Source organism: Bos javanicus, chromosome 19 (genome assembly GCF_032452875.1).
Source record: "Bos javanicus breed banteng chromosome 19, ARS-OSU_banteng_1.0, whole genome shotgun sequence".
Classification (NCBI taxonomy): Eukaryota; Metazoa; Chordata; class Mammalia; order Artiodactyla; family Bovidae; genus Bos; species Bos javanicus.
In genome coordinates, this window is record NC_083886.1 from 57,052,839 (window position 1) to 57,075,144 (window position 22,306).

Below are 22,306 nucleotides of genomic sequence, written 5' to 3' on the forward strand. Positions count from 1 at the left end.
CAAATATGGCGGCAAGCGCGCCCCGGGGAGGGGGCCACGGGCGGAAGTGGGTGTGACAGGGACGGGAGCCGAGAGGGCCCTCGGAAGCGAGACGCTGGGCTGTGGGAGCCGCACGCAGGGAGGGTCGAAGTCATGATCCCCCCGCAGGAGGCGTCCGCCCGGCGGCGGGAGATCGAGGACAAGCTGAAGCAGGTGGGGCTGGGGAGGCGGGGAAGGAGGTGAGGAAAGGGGCCGAGATCCGGGCCGGGCGTCTACTCAGGGAGGTAGCAGGAGTGGGAGGGGGCCGGGTACCAAGCAATCGGGTCCGGGCGAGGCTGTGGAGCCGGGATGCGGTGGTCTCTGGCTTCTGGTGATGTCCTCCCCTCTCTCTGCAGGAGGAGGAGACGCTGTCCTTCATCCGAGACAGCCTGGAGAAGAGCGACCAGCTCACCAAGAACATGGTGAGTAACCCCTCAGCTGGGAGGGCCTCCAGACGCTGGAGAGAGAACCCTGCGACCCAGGGGTTTGGGTACCTAAAGCCCGAGGCTTCTGGCCTGGGTGGTGATGGGTGGTAACGTCTGGGTTTCTCTAGCAACAGTGTTACACTTCTCTTACACTCTCTTCCCCTTGCCTGCCCCTTCGCTGAGGATGCTGCAGCCCCCGACATTTCTGCTTTCTGCCTGAGTTCTCCATTCTTCTTTCTCTCCTTCTGCAAACATTTAGTGAGACTGACTTAAGTGGGCTGGGTACTGGCCATGGGTCACCCTCAATTTAAGTGTGGGTATCACCGGTGGGGTTACCACTTCTGAGGTTACTGAGGGCGGGAGACTCAGCTGTCACTCCAGATAGCCGGAGGGGTAAAATGAGCCAGAAATCAGACAGATGTGGGATCTAGCCCTTGCCCCTCCACTTATTTGTGTGTGGCTCCTGACAGGTAACTATGAGCTTCAGTTACCTCCTCTGCTAAAATAGACGATGCTAATCTCCCATGTAGCTGTGAAGGTCATAGAAGCTAATGCGTGGAAATGCCTCTTGCACGGTATCTGCTATACAATAGGTACTCAATAAACATGAACTTCCTTTCTTATTCCTAAAAGAGCCTGGAAAACCCAAACTGAGTAGTAGATAGAAACGTGGGTATGTATTCAGTAACACAGTCATCAAGTGCTGCTGCTGCTGCTAAGTCGCTTCAGTCGTGTCCGACTCTGTGTGACCCCATAGATGGCAGCCCACCAGGCTCCCCTGTCCCTGGGATTCTCCAGGCAAGAGCACTGGAGTGGGTTGCCATTTCCTTCTCCAATGCGTGAAAGTGAAAGTGGAGTCGCTTGGTCTTGCCTGACTTTAGTGACCCCATGGACTGCAGCCCACCAGGCTCCTCTGTCCATGGGATTTTCCAGGCAAGAGTACTGGAGTAGGGTGCCATTGCCTTAGAGAGAGGAGGTTTGAAGGTACCAGGAATGCATTTGAGGCTACTCTGTATGAAACTAGTTCCTGTTCAGTCTAGGAAAGCATCAGAGAGAACATAAATTGAGATCTGGCTTTAAGGGGTGGAAGGGAAGCCATCCTGTGGTGATTTTCTGAGGAGTTAATATAATGCTTGCCTCGCCTTCAGATCAAACTTCAGCCAGTTTATTTGGGCCACCTCCGATCTGCCAGGCACGTGGTAGATCCTGGGGATACAGTGGGGAATAGGTATACCCTCTCCCTCTCCTCTTGGAGCCTACTGTCTAGAAAACCACAGCAAATGCCGAAGACCTGGCTGGGGGGCCGAAGCAGTGCTGGGACAACCCTGAGGCCTGAGAGCACGGGGCTTGCCCCTGCAGGTGTCTATCCTGTCATCCTTTGAGAGTCGCCTTATGAAGCTGGAGAACTCCATCATCCCCGTGCACAAGCAGACGGAGAACCTGCAGCGGCTGCAGGAGAATGTCGAGAAGACCCTGTCCTGTCTAGACCACGTCATCAGCTACTACCACGTGGCCAGTGACACTGAGAAGATCATCAGGGAAGGGTGAGCTCGGGCCAGAGCGTCACATTCCTGACGCCTCTTGGACCAGTAGGCTTTGGAAGGGGGGTAGAATATGTATAAGCCTGGAGTCCCCTGTGTTAATTCTGTTCTCCCATTTCCAAATACCATTCCTCTTCATCTTCCATCTGCCCGGGCTGATGTGGCTCTTCTTCTTTCCAGGCCCACAGGTAGGCTAGAGGAGTACCTGGGAAGCATGGCCAAGATTCAGAAGGCTGTGGAGTATTTCCAGGACAATAGCCCAGACAGCCCAGAGCTCAACAAAGTGGTAAGGGGCCAGCAGAGTGATGTGAGAGGTTGGCAGACACCAATCCCTGCCCGGGTCTCATAACTGACACTGAACCAGCTAAAAGATAATATAGTCAAATAAAGAGAAGTATGTAATACTATGCACATACTATAGACATTAAAATCTCTGTTTCAGGAATTACAGGTATACATTTTGATTGCATTTTAATAATTTAGCTAAATTATAAGTTGTTGTTTAGTTGCTGAGTTGTGTCTGACTCTTTTGCAACCCCATGGACTGTAGTCTGCCAGGCTCCTCTGTCCATGGGATTTCCCAAGCAAGAATACTGGAGTGGGTTGCCATGTCCTTCTCCAGGCGATCTTCTCAACCCAGAGATCTCCTGCATAGGCAGGCAGGTTCTTTACCACTGAGCCACCAGAGAACACACATTACAAGTTACCTGTGAAATGTAAATTTAACATTTGATTTTTATAAATGCATGGGTATTTTTTTAGTATAGTGAAAAATACAGAATATAAAAATTACCACTTCTAACCGTCTTTAAGGGAACAGTTCAGTGACATTCACGTTGTATAACCATTGCCACCTGGCTACACAGAAGGCTGACAGGATCAGTATATTGTCACACTAGTAACCCGGAGGGGACACACCGGTATAACCAGTATACTGCAGCCCATCAGTGGGCAGCCTGGACTCAGAGACTGGAATATCAGGGGTTGGAGAACTTTGTTCTTGAGGGTCTCTTCCAAGTTCAGATCACAGAGTGAAGAGCTCTGTGCTAGAACTTGGGTGTGGGGGTGGGCTAGAGAAGGAGAAGACAAAAAACAGACAACTCCACATTTACCCTAGAGGACTTACTTTTCAAGTAAGCAGAAACACTCCAACTTCTCTCTATTTTTAAAGCATCTTTATTGAGATATAATTCACATACCAATAAAATTTTACCCATCTGAAGTATAAAGCTTAGTAGTTTAGTAATCAGTAATTTAGTAGTTTTAACAATCCCCGAGTCATGCAACATCCCTGGAACAAATGTCATAACATATTCATCCCCTGTAAAAAGAAACACGTTGGCAGTCCCTCTTCTTCCCTCGCCTCCCCATTCTGCCCGCCACTAGTACTCACTCATGTTTTCTTTGTACATTTGCCTGTTCTGGACTTCTGTAAATGGAATCACACAATATGTGACCTTTTGAATCGAGCTGCTTTCAGATTGCCTGTTCACAAGGTTCATCTGTGTGGTAACGTGTGTCAGCACTTCACTCCATTGTAGGGCTGAATTATCTTGCATTCAATGGATCTACCACAGCGTGTTTGTCCATTCATCTTTTTGGTGGTTACGAGCAGTGTTGCTGTGAACACTTGTGTACATACTTTTGTGTGGGCGTATATTTTTGATTCTCTTGTCTGCTCTGAATACCTATCACTTATCAGATACATGATTTGCAAATATTTCCCTTCAATTTATGGATCGTCTTTTCACTTTTTTTTTGGAGGGGGGTGTGGGGGAGTGCTCACAGCACGGCATGCGGGATCTCAATTCCCTGGCCAGGGATTGAACCCTTGCCTCCGTCCGTGGAAGTATGGAGTCTTAAGCCTTGGACAGTCCGGGAAGTCCCCCTCTTTTCACTTTTTTGATGGCATCATTTTCAGCACATAAGTTTTTGACATCCAATTTATGTTTTTTTCTTTTGCTTTTCTAACAAGGGTTTCTAACAAACCCTTTTCTAACAAGAATACAAATTAATGGTGGAATGAGAAAATAATCAGCTGATACCTGTAAGCACCTACTTTTTGTAAAACTCTGGGTTTCACCTGCAAGCATACATTTTAAGAGAACAAAAGGGAAAGAAAGAATACAGGAAGGCTTCCGAGCGTTTCTTCTCTGGGAAAAAGGAAGTGAAGGCAGAGGAGGGCTGGGACCCAGAAGCAGGAAGGGAAAGGAAGGGTATGGGGAGGCAAGGGCCAGCTGAGTGCTGGAGCAGCTGCCGACCCTCATCTTTCCCCCTGCCCTCCCTCCATCCATAGAAGCTGCTGTTTGAACGGGGGAAGGAGTCGCTGGAGTCCGAGTTCCGCAGCCTGATGACCCGGCACAGCAAGGTGGTGTCCCCGGTGCTCATCCTGGATCTGATCGGTGGTGAGGACGACCTGGAGCTCCAGGAGGAGGTGCCCCTGGAGCACCTGCCCGAGAGCGTGCTGCACGACGTGGTCCGCATCTCCCGCTGGCTGGTGGAATACGGCCGCAACCAAGGTGAGGTGGCCCGGGTGCTGGTGGCAGGCCGGAGGGAGCAGGCCTCCCCTTCGTTTCTTTAGTCCACTTGCATGTCTTCGATAGAGTTTAGTAGGAGACAACGTGAGCCATAAATCCCGAGCGTGTGTGTCAAACTGGGAATCTAGCAAATCCAACCGTTTCTTTATATGCCTTCCTTTCTCCTGTTTCTTCCTTTTTCCCCCCAATTAATTACAAAACTTTTAAACAGCACAGAAAGCTTTAGGTGAAAGCAGAAGTTCACCTGCCCGCTTCTGTGATGCCTACAGCATGACCCAAAGATGAGTGCTGTTGAGGTTGTTTACAGCCTTCCAAAAAATCTTTATGTGTGTGAGAGAGAGAGTAACTATGTGCGTATCGCCCCCTCGTTCCCAGGTGGAAGGACAGTTGTCCTCTCTGACAGTTGTTTTCTGGCTTTTGCTTTTAACTTAGTGACATGCCTTGAGAGCATTCCATATCAGTACATGTATATCTGCTTCATTCTTTTTGACAGCTGCATAATATTCTGTGGTGTGTTGGTCCCATCATTTCTTTGGCCTGTCCCAGGATTTTTAAAAGAAAACTCCTGAGTTAAAACAAAAATTTTTAAAAACTAATGAATATTCAATTTCAAGCTGCTTAGTCCTCCACATTTTTCTTCCCTTTGGTAGTGTGTACACGCACCAAGCTGCCAGTGGGCCTTACCACTGTCCCCTCCTTCTCGAGGACTGTGCGGTGCCGGGTCTCAGGGCTGCCTGTACCAACCGCACAGGCTTGTCTGTGGCTCACAAACTGCACTCTGGGAGCCGAGGGGTTGGCAGGAGCGATCCAGGGGCTCCCTTGGGATAAGGGAGGCCCGGGGATGCCTCCAGACCCCCTGCCTCCTTCAGCCAGAACCTCTGTGCTTTGGTCCATTTCGCATGCTAGTTACACGTTGGTTCGGAGCTGCGGAAATGTACTGTGGCATCTGTATCTTTTTTCCTCACTCATTTGGACTTTTTTCTTTTCTAATTTTCCAGTATTGATAAAGTGCCGGAGTGAACATGCTTACATTGCTTGGTCTTTTATTTAGGAAGTTCTTTGGGATATTTTCTCAAAGGTGCAGTTATCAGGTAGAGCTGTCTGAACAGATCTGTAACCTTGCCATCTTACGTTCTTCTCCGGACAGATGGGGCCAGTGGACTGACCGTCGACAATCCTCCAGCTGTTTATTCTTCCTTAACTTCATTTATCTTAGCTATTTGACTGGGCTGTCACGATCCTCTCATTCTTTTAAATTTTCACTTCATTCACAGCTAAAGAATGGTCTATTTTTTTCACTTGCTGACATTTATTGGGACTTCCCTGGTGGCTCAGATGCCTACAACGCAGGAGACCTGGGTTCAATCCCTGGATTGGGAAGATCCCCTGGAGAAGGAAATGGCAACCCATTCCAGTATTCTTGCCTGGAAAATCCCATGGATGGAGGAACCTGGCAGGCCACAGTCCATGGGGTCGCAGAGTCGGACACGACTGAGCAACTTCACTTCACTTCACTTCTTGTCTCTTTACTGCCTACACCTTGCTCACATCCTTTGCATGCTCAGTCGCTGGAGTCATGTACGACTCTTTGCAACCCCATGGACTTTACCTCACCAGGCTCCTCTGTCCATGGGATTATCTAGACAAGAATACTGGAGTAGGTTGCCATTTCCTTCTCCAGGGAGAAGGACTTCCTGAGTCAGGGATTGAACCTGGGTCTCCCGCATTGCAGGCAGATTCTTTACTGACCAAGCCACCAGGGAAGCCCAAGATTACTGGAGTGGGTAGCCTATCCCTTCTCCAGGGGATCTTCCCGACCCAGAAATCACATCCTTTGACCTCTTACCAAGTTGAAGCTGGGTGTTAACTTTGTATTTTTTTTATCTAAAAAAAAAACTTAACCGGGAATTCCCTAGCAGTCCAGTGGTTAGGACTCTGCTTTCAGTTCCACAGGCCTGCGTTCAATCCCCCGTCTGGGAACTAAGATCCCACAAGCCTCGGGGTGTGGCCAAAAATAAACAAACAAAATAAAAAATTAAAAAACATTACTTTCAAAGGGAGCTCTCTGGTGGTCCAGTGGTTAGGACTCTGATTCTACTGTAGGGAGCACGGATTCGATCTTTGGTCGGGGAACCAAGAACCACATGCTGTGTGGCATAGTAAAAAAAAAAACAACAACAACAAAACAACTCACAACTGTTGGTTCTGTTGGGGGATAGTTTCTCTCATAAGACTTTGTTTAATTTGGGATGAGGCTGCGCTGGGGGCTGCTAGGAAGAGGTTCGCAGGTAGCAATAGCAGGTACCCACTGCTGCCCCGAGGAGCTGTGTCTGGAGGGGAGAGGGAGGCTCCTGGGCCAGGGGCAGGGACCTCAGCTGTCGCCCGTCTTTCCTCAGATTTCATGAACGTCTACTACCAGATCCGCTCCAGCCAGCTGGACCGCTCCATCAAAGGCCTGAAGGAGCATTTCCGGAAGAGCAGCTCTTCCTCCGGGGTCCCCTACTCCCCTGCCATCCCCAACAAGAGGAAAGACACACCCACCAAGAAGCCGGTCAAGCGGCCAGGTGAGCCCCCCACCGCCGGCCCACCTCAGAACCATCCCAAGGGCCACCTGGGACCTGGGTTGCCCAGGCCCACCCCAGGGTGAGCCGCATCGGCCCCTGTAGAGCTTGTGCTCACAGTACCCCTGACCATAGGTACACGGGACAGAAAGCAGGTGTCTGCCCACCCAGCAAAGCCTGGTCCAGTGAGCTCCTTTCTCACGAGTCCGGGGGCTGCATAAGGGTCCTTGGAGCGGAGGGTCACAGTCCTGGAGAGGCGGGCTGACGGGTGCCGGGGCAGCCACTCGCTGGGCGCCCTCGGCCTCTCTCCGTCATCTTGTGGAAAGGCCAGGCCTGCTGCCGCCACCAAAACCGTGGAATGGGACAGGGGCAGGCACGGCGGGCTTCACCTTCCAGGAAGCCCAGGCCGCTTGACCTGACGCGTGGTTAGGAAGTGGAGAGGGGAGAGTTTACTCTTTCACAGTCCATCCATCCATCCAGAAAAAAAAAAAAAAAAAATCCCAGGCCATCCTCGCCGAAGGACACAGTTGGGCTTTTGGGTTCCACTCGAAGCTTGTGTCCAGCTGTGGGGAGTCGGGGGAGGGTCGTTGAGATGGGAGAGGCCTGGGCTGTGGGTGTCCTGGGCGAGCAGCTCACTGTCTGGCCTTCTTCCCGTCATCAAGTGCCCCGTAGTCTGTGCTCCAGGTAAACGGTGGCCCTCTGGATGTGTCATCCGCTTGGCAAGCCTGGTTGTGTCTAGCTGCTGAGAGGTGTTGCCCTCGAGAGGCTGGGGTCTTCCGGGGTGAGGGACCACTGCAGACCCCAGGGAGAGAGAGAGCCAGTGAGGCCAGGGGCTTCTTCTGCCTCAGCCCACCTGGTCCAGCTGCTGTTGCCTCACATGCCCAGAGGCACTGGTGGGACCGTCCTTCGTGACGGCGCTCTCCTTTCCTGCCCCTCAGGGAGCAGGGTTGCCTGTTCACAGTTGCCCTGAAAACCCGCTCTTCCTCAGGCCTTTGTTCAGGGTTTGGAGACACGGCAGAGCAGAGGCTGCCCACAGGCAGGGCACCAGTGGGCGTGGCATGAGGGAAGCCGGGGGCCCTTCCCCTCCAGCGTGGATGTCCTGGCCGCCCCCCTGGGAGAACTGGCCGCAAACAGGGACTCTAGTAAGGCTGCCTGTGTGGCCACAGCCGCCCGCCACACGGGTCTGTCCGTCTCTGTGCCTCGGCTCAGCGAGGCTGTGGGGCTCCTTGGGCCTCGGCAGGCCTGCGCTCTCCTCCCCTCTGTCTCTTCTCCGACGGGCACCCCAGGACCCAGACTGCATCCAGGAGCACTGCTGGCCCTGCTGGGGAGCCGGGATCTGATCTTGGTGCTCCCGCTGGACCTAAAGCAGCCTTGACTTCGAGCCTGCCGAAAGGAGGGCTGTAGCTGTGAGGGTCCCTTTGGTTTCTGTGGGGTTTCAAGAGTTGTCAGAAGCTGGGGATGGGGGGAGCTCAGAACTGATGCCGGAAACTAGGGAGACAGGACGTGGCCCCCAGGACGTGGTTCCCAGCTCTTGAGGAGCGAAGCTGGGAGGCGCGGTGGGTGATGAAACACTGACCTCGGCATCGTCCAAGGTAGTTGGGTGCCTGACGGGCATGGCGGCTGCCAGATCAGTGTCCCCAGCCCACATCCACGTGGACGTGCTGGCGAGGCTCCTGAAGGCCGCGTGGGCCCATCTGCTCCCGCTCGGCTGTGGGGCAGGAAACCAATTGGCTCATTAGTGAGGCTGCTCGCTGAAGAAGGAGAACACGGCGAGACAGATGCTGAACCGGAACCCCGAACTCGATTGTTAGTAGCTAATTGTGGTTGGTGTGCACAGAGAGAAATGTCCCGCCTCCCCAAGCCTTTTGGGGAGCTGCCAGGACCCAAGCAGCCTCCCTGTGTTCAGAGATGCCCGGGGGCATCCAGCAGTCCCCAGGGGAGAGGGACCCGAGTTACCCTCACAGTGCCTCCCCTGCCCCCAGCTTTGTTGACGAGGCCGCTGCACACATCCGTTTTGAGTGCTGTTTTATTTCCTTCACGTGTTCTTCCCTGAGCTGTCTCACTCCCGTAGAGGTAGCTGACCCGAGAGGCTGTGGGCACCGCGGCGTTGTTGTCATTGTTCTCACGTGTGATACTAACTGTTGGTTTTTTCCCCCAATGCCAAGAGTATGCCCCCTTTCCTGTGGCCCTCCCGCTCCAGCTGTCTGTGTGGTGGCCTCTGTTAACTTCTCCTCGGCTTTTGAGTCATTCCCAAGAGCTCTGATGGTTCGGGTCCCTCCCCTGGTGTGCAGGCCACTCTGCCTCTGGATCTCCAAGCCTCCCACTGCTGTCCCTGGAAGCCCAGTCCCATTTCGCCACCTCCTGGGTCTCCTGCTTTCGGTGGGCTGCTGCTTGGCTGCTTCTGGCACTGAGCGTGCCCGGAGAGCTCGGCCTGCCCTTGGGAGAGGACCCAAGGGCCTCAAGGTGTCCCCAGGATCTCCCTTTCTGAGCTCAAGAGCTCTGTGACTTGCTCCTCTGTCCCAGGGCCTATAATCCAAGTGCCACTCAGTACTGTTTTTTTTAATTTTTGGCTTCTCCTGGTGGATCTTTGCCCATCTCATCTCCTTCACCCGCTGCACTTCCTCAAATGAACTCAGACCCAGAACCACGAGGGTCACTGGCAGAACCAGGAGTCCCCTGGGGGAATGAAACAGCTCCGTTCCTCCGTCCGGGCGTGCTCACTGCTGGGGTGGGCGCAGGCCTGGGGGAGAGGGCTCGGTGGAGGGCTGCTGCTGTTTTCTCTCGCTCATTTCCTAGGTCTTCTTGTCTCCTCTCTGTGTGGCTCTGGTGACAGGGACGATCCGTAAGGCTCAGAACCTTCTGAAACAATATTCTCAGCATGGTCTAGATGGGAAAAAGGGGGGCTCTAACCTCATTCCTCTGGAAGGTAATCACCCCGTGTTCCTCTCCAGTTCCCTCCTCCTCCACTGTGTGTCCACTCCTGTGGCAGGGCAGAGCCTCCACCCCCCAGAGGGCTTCTGGCACAAGCCTGAGAGGGGCGGGGGGAACTGAGGTCCCTGGGGCCACTGAGCCCCGCTGGCTGGCTCGGGGGCAGCCTTTGTGGTCTTGGCCAAGTCCTGTCTGGCTGACGGAGGCTCTGCCCCCCGGGAGGCTTCCCGCCCCCTCCCCATCCTGTCTCTGTCCTTCTTGTCTCCCCTTTGAACTCTGAGAAAGTTCTCTGTCACGGGCAGCCCTTTCACGCTCAGACCAGCAGTGGCAGGGCCAAGCTGGCTGCCCCCCGCCACCCCCCACCTTCAGAAGGGGGAGCGTGCGCAGCCTGTGTCCCCCTGTCTCCCATCAGAGGAGGGACAGCCCTGCCCCGGTGGACCAGATCCGCCTTCAAAACAATGAGCCTGGGGGACAAAAGGAGCCTGTCCCCATTCATTGGGCAGTGACATATCTCTAACTGGACCTCTCCCCAAATACGGTGAGACACAGCCCCTGGGGCTGAGCATCAGACCTTCTGCAGCTGCCGGAAACTCTTCAGAAACCCTCTGTGGTCCTCACAGCTTTCTCAGCCTCCGGGTTTGGGGAAGCCGGCTCCCAAGGGCGGTCCAGGCACTGCAAGTCAGGCTTGAAACGGCTGTTCCCAAGGTGGTCTGAGGCAGAGGAGGGGCTCAGAGCCCTCTCCAGTGCCCCCGTCCGTACACCCCATCTCATATCCGCCCCCTGGAGATTGAGGGCTCCTTCTCAGCCCCTGCCCCCCACCCAAGAGGCAGCCATCCCGCCCCTGGATAAACGCTGCTTGTGTTTGCGGCTGACGTCTCGCTAGGTCACGAGCATGATTTCCGAGTTAAGCACCTGTCCGAGGCCCTGAACGACAAGGCCGGGCCACTGGCCGGTGAGTACCGCAGCCCAGCCCGCGGGCCGCCAGCGCCGCACTCCCGGCCACCCCCGGAAGGGCCCGCTCCCGCTGCCCAGCCGGCCTCTGCTCCAAGGACGAGCCAGGCCTACTCGCCTCTCTCTCTCCCCGGTCTCCTCTCTCTCTCTCTCGGGCACTAGGTCTCCCTGCCTCTCTCCAGACGGGAGTGCAGGCTGGGCTTTCCAGGCCTGGGCCGAGGGCAGAAGCTGCAGGCGGCCCCTTGGAGGGTAGGGAGCGCCCGCACCTGACTCCAGCAGCAGCTCCAAGGCTCTGACCCCCTCAGAGCCCGTCCCTTGGCACGTAGCATCTGGTTGCCTGCGGACACCACTGCCCCAGCCTCCAGTCCCGTGGAGGGACCCCCTGCTCCTCCCGGGGCAGCTGACGACCAAGCAAGCCTCCCTCTCTGGGGCTTACGTGGCCTGCTGTCCAACTTTGATCCCATGTCAGCTAGCCTCATAGACCAGAGCCCACCGCCTTTTTATACATTCCAGAAGGCCTGGCCAGGCCAGTGTCTGCCTTCAGAGGCCCAGCATCTTCTGAGATGGCGCCAGCCTCCTCGGGGTGGATATTGCCTCTTGCCCATCCCTGAGTGTCGTCTTCCCAGTACAGTTCAAAATCCCCCGTCTGGGTTCAGACGTGTCTTCTCCGGGAAGTCAACTGAGGGGTCTTCTTGTCCTTGAATCCATCTCCCCCACACCTCCCATACCTGACGCTCTGGGACAATAGTACTGCCCACAGCAGAGCTGAAAATGAAGCTCAGACCAAGGCTGGACTCAGCCCCTTTTTTTCCCCCTCAAACCCTGGCGGCTCTGCTAGAGTCCTCTCAGCTTTCTGCCAGCAGTCTTCCTCCCATCTGCTGCCAATCTGGCTGCAGCCCAGGAGCTGGAGAGATTCACGGCCCCCACCCCAGCAGGGAGAGAGGCTACCCCAAACCAGTAGCTCAGGGGCCCTGCTGTCCCCCCAGGGAGAGATGACATGCTGGACGTGGAAACCGATGCCTACATTCACTGCGTCAGTGCCTTTGTTAAGCTGGCCCAGAGCGAGTACCAGCTGCTGACGGACGTCATCCCTGAGCACCATCAGAAAAAGACTTTCGACTCTTTGATACAGGTCTGGCCCCGCCCCGCCTTGACCAGATGCCCCAAGTGAGAGCTGTCCCTGCAGAAGCTTGAGTCCGGGCCAGGTTCCTAGCCCTTAACTCCAGCCACTTCCTCCACCCTGATCCTGGGGCCTCTGAACTGGGTGATGTGTCCTGATCGGAGGCACACTGCCCCCCATACCCTTCCGGCTGCCCTCACCGGCCATGGGAGCCAGCTGGCTGCCCCTTCCCTGAGCCCTCCCCCTGCCCCACTCTCTCAGGACGCCCTGGACGGGCTCATGCTCGAAGGCGAGAACATTGTGGTGGCCGCCCGCAAGGCCATCATCCGCCACGACTTCTCAGCCGTGCTCACTGTCTTCCCTATCCTGCGCCACCTCAAGCAGACCAAGCCTGAGTTTGACCAGGTGCTCCAGGTACGTGGGGGCAGGGGGGCCCTTGGGGACGCCGGGAGGAGGAGTCCCGCCGCCCAGCAGGGCCTCCCAGGAGAACTGCATTCTCTGCTCAGAGTGAGGGGCAGCAGCAGCTTCCCCGGGGCCCTGGGCGGGTGGAGGTGCTCTTGGGGGAGTGAGGAGAAGAGACAGTCCCCGGGGCGGGGGGCTGGGAAGGAGCAGGGCTCTGGAGCCCTGTGCAGCCATGTGGCTACATCCTCAGGGCACGGCCGCCAGCACCAAGAACAAGCTGCCCAGCCTCATCACCTCCATGGAGACCGTGGGAGCCAAAGCGCTGGAGGACTTTGCCGACAACATCAAGGTGCCCTTCCTCTGTCCACGCCACCCAGGCCGGCCGGCGGGGCTGCAGGCAGGGCCACTGCCAACGGCCTCAGGAACTCCTGAGAGCAGGCCTCCAAGTGGGGTGGGCCTGCCCTGCGGGGAAGCCGGCCAGCCGTGCTGCTGGTCTCCTGTCAGTACCCACGGGCCTCCCTTTCTTTCCCAGAGACCCCCACCCGAGGCATCAAGCTCCTTTAGGTCCCTCTTGCTTTTTTGTTTGTGCCCGATGGGGTGTCCTGATGCGTGTCTGCCAGGAGGTTGCGCTGTGGGCCCACAGACAGGTGCTGGGTGGGCTGGGGCATCCTTAGGAGCTGTCTCAGAGATTCAGGCTGTCTGTCCCACAGAATGACCCGGACAAGGAATACAACATGCCCAAGGATGGCACCGTGCATGAGCTCACGAGCAACGTAGGTGCTGCCGGGGACTCCTGGGGCGGGCGAGGGGCATAGGTGGCAGGATGGGCGGGAGGCGCTGAGCACCCCCTGCAGACGGGGCCTTTCCCCGGAGGCCAGACCCACAGGGTGAAGTGGCAGGTTTGCTGCCAGCTGTTTCACCGGCAGACACCTGCCCTCACCTGTCCTGGAATGGCCAGAGGGGCTGCACCGTGGGGGCTGATCCAGCCTTTGGGTCCTGCCCTTGACCTTCTTCTTGGCCCTATTTTCTCCCCACACAGGCCATCCTCTTCCTGCAGCAGCTTCTGGACTTCCAGGAGACGGCGGGCGCCATGCTGGCCTCCCAAGGTACTTGACACCTCCCAGCGGGGCCCCCCACCCCATTCCTCCCTCCAGGCTGGAGACGTGGGGTTAGCCCCCCCAGGGGGCACCCTCCTCTCTGGGTGAGGAGATCCCCCCACCCTAGGGGGTGGAAAGGAGTTGTGGCCTGTGACAGGACCCTCCCCCCCCAAGCCTCTTGGGCCATCAGACCCAGCATCAGGAGGGCGGGGTCTGACCTCCTGCCCTGGCCTCCGTCCCCCCGGCTCCCTCCACTGTCCTCGCCCTGGAGTGCAGACCCCACTTGTCTGAAGGTGTCTTCCCTGCCCGCTCCCCCTCCTTCTGCATCTCCCCACCTCCTCTTGTGTTGCCTGTCCTCCTACTTGGTCTCACACCGCTGACCCACTGAGCGGGCTCGGCTGGCTTCTCAGGGCCAGCCTGGTATCTTCCCGTGACCGGGGTTGGGAAGTCAGCACGTGGGGAGGCGCTCGCTGAGACCCAGCCCTGGGCCTTCCCTGTACCCCGCATCCTGGGGGCAGCCTCTGGCCTGTCGTTCTCCTGATGTCCACTTCCCAGTGTGTCCCTGGCCTGCGGGGGTCCAACCTGGGCTGTCCTGCTGTCTGTGTCCCGGCGTCGAGGGGCGTGGGCTGCTTGGCTCGGGTGTGGCGGCCGTCTCTAACCTGTTTTGCACTTTGCATCTTTCTCCCTCCTTTGTCTCCCCCCTTCCCCTCTGTGCGCACTGCCTCTCACTGCGTAGTTCTTGGGGACACATACAATATTCCTTTAGACCCCCGAGGTAAGCAGCAGGGCTCGGCAGCCCCATCCTCCCTCTCTGAAGCCCCGTGGGTGAGGTTCCCTGGGCACAGAGGCCCCTGGACAGGCTCAGGGCCCCAGTTGGAGCAGGGTCAGAGGGGCATGGGTTCCTTCAGGGTGCTCCTGACCCCCTCAGCTCCCTGACCACCAGTTTCTGTCTCTGGGCTTCTGCAGACAGCATCCTGCTGTGCCCAGCACCCTGACTACACCCTTCAGGCTGGTCCAGCACCTCCCTGTCCCCTTCCTACCCTGTCCACTCCCCAACCCCCTGGCCTTCTGCTCTGTGTGGGCAGGACACCTCTGGTCTGGTAGAGGAGCTTATGGGTGGTGGGGAAGAAGGTGGAGAGGCTATCAGGGGCTTATTCTAAAACTCTGCTGCTAATAAATGGGATACATGGGCCTTGTAGGTACCACCCAGCTTGGGTTGGGGGAAGGGGCTGTCCCCACGCCCATCCTGCCTGTCTTCCTGCCGGTCCTTGGGGGTCAGCTCATTAACCCCACCACCCAAGACCATGGAGGGGTCTCCCCAGATTGCAGAAGAGTCCCAGGAAGCGCTCCCCTCAGCGGGAAGGGAGCCCCGTAGCTCAGGACATACCCAGCTCTGCCCGAGGAAGGCCCCTCCCAGGGTTTCCCTAGCTGCTCCCCGGGCCAAGGGGAGGCCAGAGAGGGTCTTGGCTGCTGCCACCGCCACGGTAACAGGACTTCTTCTCTCACAGAGACCAGTTCCTCCGCCACCAGCTACAGCTCCGAGTTCAGCAAGCGTCTGCTGAGCACCTACATCTGTGAGTGGTCCCCGCCAGCCAGCAGCCCCAGCGCCCGGCCTCCTGCCTCTTCCCTTCCTTCTCTTTGTGTGCTCCTGCTAGTCCTGGCCCCGCTCCTGAGGGCCCCCCACCCTGCCCCGACCTTTAGAATTGCAACCTAACCTCTGGCTGGGGGGCTGTGGGGGTGGGCCAAGGGCTCCCAAGTCTGGCGGGGTCTTGGGTCCGGGAGGGACAAGGAGCAACGAGTGGGAGTTGGTTTGCGGATCAGACTGCCGTGGTTGGTAGGTGACCACATCCTTCCCTGTGCAGGTAAAGTCCTGGGCAACCTGCAGTTGAACCTGCTGAGCAAATCCAAGGTGTATGAGGACCCGGCTCTGAGTGCCATCTTCCTGCACAACAACTACAACTACATCCTCAAGGCCCTGGAGAAGTAAGTGGCTGCGGGGGCTGCTCTGGGGCTCAGCTGCCTCTGCCCGGCCTCCTGGGGATGGCTGTGCCCCCTGGTGTTCCAGTGGGGAGGGCACCCCTTCACCCTTGGCGGGCCCAGGACCCAGGGAGGTGGGAGGCAGGCCCCACCGGGGCTGCTGCGGAGGCCGGCAGCCTGTTGGACCTCCGCTCTCTCCTCTACCGCCTGCTCCCACCCCAGGTCCGAGCTGATCCAGCTGGTGGCTGTGACCCAGAAGACTGCTGAGCGCTCCTACCGGGAGCACATCGAGCAGCAGATCCAGACCTACCAGCGCAGGTGGGAAACCCCCGCCCCGACCTATGTACCCACCACTCACGCTTCCTTCCTAGAGCCTGGGGACGCTGGGCCCGGTCAGAGTGGGGTCAGTGGTGGGGAACTGCTGCCCAGTGGACCCCAATCCTCTGCTTTTTAATCACTTTTGTAGGCGGGTGGGAAGCCCCCTCCCACTCCCTACTCCTTGGCAGGGAAGGGGTGCTTTGCCAGTCTGTTCAAGGGTAGTCTGCCAAGGGTGACAGCTAAGAATGGTTGACTGTCAGAGATGTGGGTAACATTCTGACCGAGCAAAGAGCCAGGTCGCAGGGGCGCTTGAACTCGGCTGAGCCCCGCTCTCCGGGCTGTCTCTGGTCCTCTCCTCCTGTTTCTTAGTCTGTGTGTCTCTCTCCCTTCGGGGGTTCTTCCCCGTGGCTGTATCTCCCTCTTCCTCCTTGTTTGTCTGTGCGCTGCTCCTCCTTTCTCATCTGCTTCTCCATCTAAATCGGCCGTGATGCCGACATGAAGTGCAGTCGGTAGTGCTTGATCAATCTATTGAGTGCTCGGTTTCCTGTCCTTAATTTTAAAAGCGAGCAGCTTGAACATTTTTATTCCCAAGGGGGAAAAAAAGAATCTCTGCTGTGTTTTGCTCAGTTTTGACCCAAACTGATCCCTGCCCTCACCACCTACCCCAGTAAATGAAGAGATTTTTAAAAAAACAAAACCCCAGGAAAGGAAGCAGGGGCCTGAGGCTGTCCCTTTTCTGCCCTGTGCTTCCCTCCCTGCCTGGCAGTTGGCTAAAGGTGACTGACTACATTGCCGAGAAGAATCTACCTGTGGTCCAGCCTGGAGTCAAGGTGGGCTGAAGGCTTGGGCTGGGGAGGGGAGGGATGGCTAGTGGATACGGTGCTCTGTGTTGTCTCTCTGGGAAAAAAATAAACAACCAGAATGAGAAAGCAGGGATGCCTGTGGCCCCGAGGGCAGAAGGGAAGGAGCCAGGGGCAGGGCGCCTCTGCTCTGAGCTCCACTTTGTCTGCCATCTCCCCCGGCCCCCCAGCTTCGGGACAAGGAGCGGCAGATGATCAAGGAGCGTTTTAAGGTAAGTCAGGATCTTCTCCCCTCCGTCGATTGATGCTGCTCCCGTAGCAACACAGACCCGAACGTTTGTCTCTGGGTCACTGCTATTTCCCCCTGTTGGTGGCCAGGGCTTCAACGATGGCCTTGAGGAGTTGTGCAAGATCCAGAAGGCCTGGGCGATTCCCGACACGGAACAGAGGGACAAGATCCGCCAAGCTCAGAAAAGTATCGTTAAGGAGACCTACGGGGCCTTTCTAAACAGGTGAGCCCTCCATCTCTGCCTTCCCAGCCCCACGCTCCCCCTCTGCCCCAACTGGACCTCTGGGCTCTTTTCTTTGAGAAAACGTGGGGAGAGGGAGGTGGGTTCAGGTGGCAGACCCAGCGCCTATGGCTTTGGTGTGGGGCCAGACCAAAACATGACTCAGGGGCACCCCATTAGGAGGGCCTCAGGCTGAGGCAGAGCTGGGGAGGGGCTCGGCCTGCCCCTGCTGACCTCAGCGCCTGGGCAGGTATGGCAGCGTGCCCTTCACCAAGAACCCAGAGAAGTACATCAAGTACCGCGTGGAGCAGGTGGGGGACATGATCGATCGCCTCTTTGACACCTCGGCCTGAGCTGCCGCTGCCCCTGCCTGGCTCTGCCAGAGCAGCTGTGTTACTGGACACATAAACAGGTGTGGACTTGCCTCTGGGCCGGGTGAGTGTGGCATCCTTTGCGACAGGGGCCTTGCTGTGCCACCCGGCCAGGAGCCCCACCCCCGAGTCCTCAAGTCCTGGTCTGCCCTTCCTCTCGCAGCCCCCATTCCCTACCCAAGCAGCGCTCTCCCAGAACCTTGGGGTTCATCACTCTGACCACAGCCTGCAGAAGCCACAGGATGGCTTCAAGACAAGAAAGACAGAGAAGGCAGACAGAGGTCTGTGCCCACAGCTGCCTCACGGGACAGGAGGAGGAGGGCTGAGGAGCCCTGCTTCCAGGCCAGCTTGGGACTGGGGTGGAAAATGCTGTTCAGCCCAGGCCTGAGGGTCAGGCTCAGAGGAGCAGGCCACACCGCAGCCCCAGGCCCTGCAGAAAAGCAAGGGGGTTGGACTGCTCTCAGACTCAGTGCAGAGAATGCCTGCCTTACCCCCACAGTTCTGCCGCCTGGGGAATTCTGCCCGCGAGGTGCGTCCTGGTGGCTGGAGTGGAAGTGCTCTCCCTGCCCTCTGGGCACTGGCCGGAGCTCACAGAAGGGTCCTGACCGTCCGGGCCTGTCTCTGCGGCTCCAGCGCTCCTGGCCCGAGGCCAAGTGGCAGTGCTTGCCGAAGGAGCAGTTAGGCTGTGTGGACAGTAGTGAGGCAGTCTGCAGCAGAGCGGGGCTCAGGATGTGAGGTGGGGCCCCACCTACTCCAACGAAAGTGAACAGCTGAGCGCGACAAAGACAAACCCCAGAGGCGCCCTTGCCCCGGGGTGATGTGTTTATTCCACACTCCTTGCTTACGTGCTCACAGGAAGGAGAGCTCGGGTGCCCTGGGGTCCTGCAGGCTGAGGGAGGAGAGTCCACCTCCCTCCCCCTCCAGAGGCCCCGTCACAGCCCTCGCCCCCCAGGTCTGCAGCCCCAGGCCCTGCCTGTTACAGCCTGGGCTGCCCGCCGTGGGGTGAGGCCGCTCCAGGGGCTGGGTCCGACTTGCATGTCGCCCACATCCAGAGTGCAATGAAGATGAACTGGCTACACGCCACCCCTACCACATACACCTGGAAGAAGATGCGGTCAGCAGCCTCAGCCCAGCTCCTTCTGGACCCCTTCCCTGCTCCAGGGGCTTCTGTGTGGACAGGAAGAGTAAAAGAAGACGTACTGCACGCTCTGCGTGTGCACAAGGGTGAACCCCAGAGTGCGAGTCTGTGTCCCCCTTCATCAGGGACATTCGGGTCTGGCCCCTTCTAGATCACCGTGAGTTGAAGAAATGCCCTCTGAGAGAGGCTGTGCAAGGCATAGCGTTTTCCTGTACTAAGTCACTTCAGTCGTGTCTGACTCTTTGTGACCCCATGGACTGTAGCCTTCCAGGCTCCTCTGTCCATGGGATTCTCCAGGCAGGAATACTGGAGTGGGTTGCCATACTCTCCTCCAGAGGATCTTCCTGACCCAGGGATTGAACCCATGTCTCTTATGTCTCCTGCATTGGCAGGTGGGCTCTATACCCCCAGTGCCACCTGGGAAGCCCAGGGAATCTGAAGTCACTGGGGCTTAGGGCGACTGGTTCTGCTCCCTGCTCCAGACCTGCTGCTTGTGAGTGCAGCCACAGTGGAGTCCGGACAGCAGAGCCAGCCGAGAAGGGTGCAGGAACCTCTAAAGAGCCCGGTGACCTGCAGCCTCAGTCTGCCAGCTCTGCCCCTAGGCCTCCTCCTCCACCCCCCCAGGAAGGGCCCCAGCCCCTGCCCACCTTCAGGGTTAGGCCCTGGCTTCCCGCGGTCGTGCTGCTCCCCATTCAGCGCTGGGCTGGGGCTGTCGTCTGCCCTGAGGTTGCCCCGGGCCAGAAGCCCAGTCAACAGCACAGTCTCGGTGGTGCTGACAAAGAGCAGCAGCAGCAGGACGGTGAAGTAGTAAACTGGAGAGGGGGTGGAGAAGAGGGGTCAGGAGCCAGGCCTGGCCTCACGGGCCCCGGGACCTGAGCAGAGGCACCCTGGCTCCGGTGACAGCAGGCGGGGGCAGAGTGAGGCAGACCCAGCACAGAGCGGCAAGGGCAGGGCCTTACCTAGCAGGGGGTTACAGGAGGAGGAGCTGGGCAGGGCCTGTATCAGGGAGGAGTGGAAGACGAGGTAGCTCAGAAGCAGGGTCACCTTGTAGGCGATGCGCTCAGTGTGAAGGGGCAGCAGCCCCCCGCAAAGGTCAGCCAACAGCAGCGCCTCCCCAGGGACCAGGAGGGTTAAGATGGCCTTTAGTGCTGTGTTCTGCAGGCGCAACTGGAAGGAAGACAGGGCATTCCAGGGGGTGGGCATAGAAGAGTGAGGTCGTGGCCTCTGACTGTGCATCCCCAACGCCCCCCTCAACCCTTGGTAGCCATCTCCCAACTCACCGTCACCTGGAAGCAGGGTACCAGGTGCTGGGGCGGGATTTGGGTTTTCAGATCCTGAACCACGAACTCCCTCTTGACACTCACAATCTCGTTCACCGCGTGGACCTGGAACTCCAGCTCCGTCACTGAAGGGGGAGGGGTGAGAACGGTAAACTCAGAAAGAAAGACCCTGTGCCTGCATCTTTCCTGGCAGTAGGGGCAGGGACGGACTGGAGCCAGGGACGGCGGAGCCCGCTGATGATTGCTGGGGGCACACTTGGAAGCTGGTCTGTCCAGGGGCTTTCCAAACTGATTTTGCAATACCCCAAGTTTTCTCCACTTGGAGGAAGGGCCAGCTCAGATTCATAAAGTGAATTTTCATTGTAAAAATAAACGCACTTTGTACCACTTCACAGAGGGGCAGGGGACATGGTCACAGACTCACTCACCGGTATATCATCTCACACCTGAAATACTAGGATGTTTCCAGGAGTGAGGCTGCAGCAGCCTGCGCCTCTGGGCTGGACACAAGTGTGCAGTTTGGCCCTGGCTGTCGGCCCAGAACTGTTGCTCTGGGGGTGGGGGAAGAAGACGAGGGGCCCACAGCCTACAGCAGGGGAGGACCAGGAGATGTGACCGCTATTTGAGTGGGACATATGGAGTGAAAGAAGCGTGCCCAGCTCCCCTAAGCCGGGGGGTGGCCGGGTGTGGCCCCAGGCCTGGTCCCCCAGGTCAGGTGTTTGCTGGGGGCCAGAGGCTTCCCCTCCCCTCTCCCCTCATCCCCCACAGCACCAGTGTTGCTGAAAGCGAAGAAGGTGAGGTGGCAGTCGCTCTGGTCCCTGGGGAAGTGGAAGAGCTCAAAGTCGCAGTTGGTCTCCGTGGTGAGGGCTAGGTAGAACTCGATGTGGCCGTCCCTGTCTACGCGGGCCTGCGGGCTCTTGTCCTGCCAATTCACCCAGAGGCTGCAGAGGGACAGACACCCCTCAGAATGGGGAGGTGGGGGGACCCCAGCACGTTCCCAGCTGCTGCGCACTGCCCTTGGGGTTCTGGAAGGTAGGGCACCATAGTGCACGGTGGTCTGGCGGGGCCACCAGGAGGGGGATATTAAGAGGACCTCCCGGCTCCAGATGAGTAATAGACAAGGCTGCGCCTGGCCCGTGCCAGGGAAAACAACCCCTGCCTCACTTACGCCTCCCGAACAGTGAGTCTCGGCATCCAGAGTACATCCCAGGGCAGCATGACTGGGTTCCGCTGGTGCCCAGTTGAGTTCAAGGCCAGGCGTGTGTTCAGCCAGGACTGGGGACACAAGGATGCTACTAAGGCTCCCACTGTCCGTGTATATGTGCCCCTGGGCTTAGCAGGTTGACAAAGGCCAGTACGTCTGTGCTGGACTCACAGGGGTCTCTCCCTTCCTCAGCCCCCACCCGCCATGGATGCTCACCAGCCGAAGCAGCAATGTGGAGGACACCGTGTACCGAAGGATGTCCTGGGGGAGGGGAACAGCGTGTCACCTCAGGGGTGGGCACTGTGGCAAGAAGGCAGGAGACCCTGGCGTTCACTAGGCTGAGCCCTGTTCCATCTCCAGCTCAGTTCTTGGGGCCCCCCGGGTCCTCAGGACACTTACCACGTTGAATACGTTGGACACGAACACCTGCACATCCACCACCAGGGGCTTGCTTCCGTTGTTCGGAATCTGGATGAGGTCCGGAACCTCCTGGGGTGAGTTGAGGTTGGAGGAGGATGGCCAGTCTGAAGGGTGGAGGTCGAGGTCACCCTGTGCCTTGGGACCCAAATCCCAAAGCTCAAGGCCTTATGGTCTCTACCTACCGAATGCCGGCACGCTAAAGCCCTGCTGCTGAGCCAAAGGCTGAGTGGTTCCGAGCCCGAGGAAGGTGAGATGCAGCAGGAGCCGCAGGGCCATCATGAGAGGCTATGCGGGGGGACTGGATGGAGCAGCAGCGCCTAGGCTACAACCTCTATTTCAGTCACTTCTCTGGGAGACTGGGCAGTCGGTTGGAGGCAGCTGTTTTGGGCAACGACCCTGGAGCCTTAGACTCGGCACACCTGCACCCCAGGTTCCGCAAACACCGAAAGACAAAGCTCAGGACCCAGCCCCACCCAACTTGCATCTGCCCAGGCTTCCAGGCCTGCACTCCATTTCCCCCACCTGGAACCAGTTTTCACATTCAAGACTCACCAAGCAGACGAGGCAAGCATGGGACCCCTGCCTAAACACACACACACCTTTCCCTGACAAAGTCCTTCCAATCTGGGCAGGTGCAACCTGGGTTTCCACAGCAGGCACTTGCCTGGCTAAGCACCCAAACCCTTACCACAGCGCTCTGTGCCCAGCC

The 22,306-nt window shown here is 57.7% G+C and overlaps 2 protein-coding genes across 10 annotated transcripts; one reads left to right on the forward strand and one right to left on the reverse strand.

Moving 5' to 3' along the window:
- On the forward strand, nucleotides 1-20,365 carry EXOC7 (exocyst complex component 7). Of its 9 annotated transcripts, XR_009731491.1 has the most exons (22): nucleotides 46-192; nucleotides 375-440; nucleotides 1,803-1,987; nucleotides 2,165-2,270; nucleotides 4,281-4,503; nucleotides 6,918-7,085; nucleotides 9,916-10,008; nucleotides 10,894-10,962; nucleotides 11,948-12,093; nucleotides 12,343-12,495; nucleotides 12,734-12,832; nucleotides 13,194-13,256; nucleotides 13,523-13,589; nucleotides 14,317-14,355; nucleotides 15,089-15,154; nucleotides 15,443-15,563; nucleotides 15,780-15,875; nucleotides 16,642-16,705; nucleotides 16,906-16,947; nucleotides 17,054-17,187; nucleotides 17,435-17,596; nucleotides 18,608-20,365. XR_009731491.1 is itself a non-coding variant. In XM_061392773.1 (21 exons), exons 1-21 carry the CDS (start codon nucleotides 133-135, stop codon nucleotides 17,535-17,537), a joined length of 2,163 nt encoding a protein of 720 aa, XP_061248757.1. In that variant the 5' UTR covers nucleotides 46-132; the 3' UTR covers nucleotides 17,538-17,608. The 9 variants fall into 9 exon arrangements, 8 of the variants coding, with proteins under 8 accessions (XP_061248765.1, XP_061248757.1, XP_061248758.1 ...); XM_061392773.1 differs by lacking the exon at nucleotides 18,608-20,365 and having other exon boundaries at nucleotides 17,435-17,608; XM_061392774.1 differs by lacking the exons at nucleotides 14,317-14,355; nucleotides 18,608-20,365 and having other exon boundaries at nucleotides 17,435-17,608.
- Nucleotides 18,460-21,873, reverse strand: ZACN (zinc activated ion channel). Its single transcript, XM_061389887.1, has 9 exons — nucleotides 21,793-21,873; nucleotides 21,577-21,732; nucleotides 21,394-21,438; nucleotides 21,142-21,248; nucleotides 20,745-20,914; nucleotides 19,974-20,098; nucleotides 19,653-19,860; nucleotides 19,341-19,505; nucleotides 18,460-18,722 (listed from the first exon to the last, which is right to left on the reverse strand). Exons 1-9 carry the CDS (start codon nucleotides 21,871-21,873, stop codon nucleotides 18,532-18,534), a joined length of 1,248 nt encoding a protein of 415 aa, XP_061245871.1. The 3' UTR covers nucleotides 18,460-18,531.
- Nucleotides 21,874-22,306: the final 433 nt, after the last annotated feature.

What these genes read in the sequence shown, in the direction of transcription:
- EXOC7 (XM_061392773.1), top strand. Translation starts at nt 133, where the DNA reads ATGATCCCCCCGCAGGAGGCGTCCGCCCGGCGGCGGGAGATCGAGGAC. An exon ending in CAAGGCCGGGCCACTGGCCG is followed by an intron (nt 10,963 to 11,947) that starts GTGAGTACCGCA and finishes CTGTCCCCCCAG; the next exon opens with GGAGAGATGACATGCTGGAC. An exon ending in ATCCTCAAGGCCCTGGAGAA is followed by an intron (nt 15,564 to 15,779) that starts GTAAGTGGCTGC and finishes CTCCCACCCCAG; the next exon opens with GTCCGAGCTGATCCAGCTGG.
- ZACN (XM_061389887.1), bottom strand. Translation starts at nt 21,873, where the DNA reads ATGGCCCTGCGGCTCCTGCTGCATCTCACCTTCCTCGGGCTCGGAACC. An exon ending in CTCAGCAGCAGGGCTTTAGC is followed by an intron (nt 21,733 to 21,792) that starts GTGCCGGCATTC and finishes TTGGGTCCCAAG; the next exon opens with GCACAGGGTGACCTCGACCT. An exon ending in TACCCTGCTTCCAGGTGACG is followed by an intron (nt 19,861 to 19,973) that starts GTGAGTTGGGAG and finishes TCTTCCTTCCAG; the next exon opens with TTGCGCCTGCAGAACACAGC.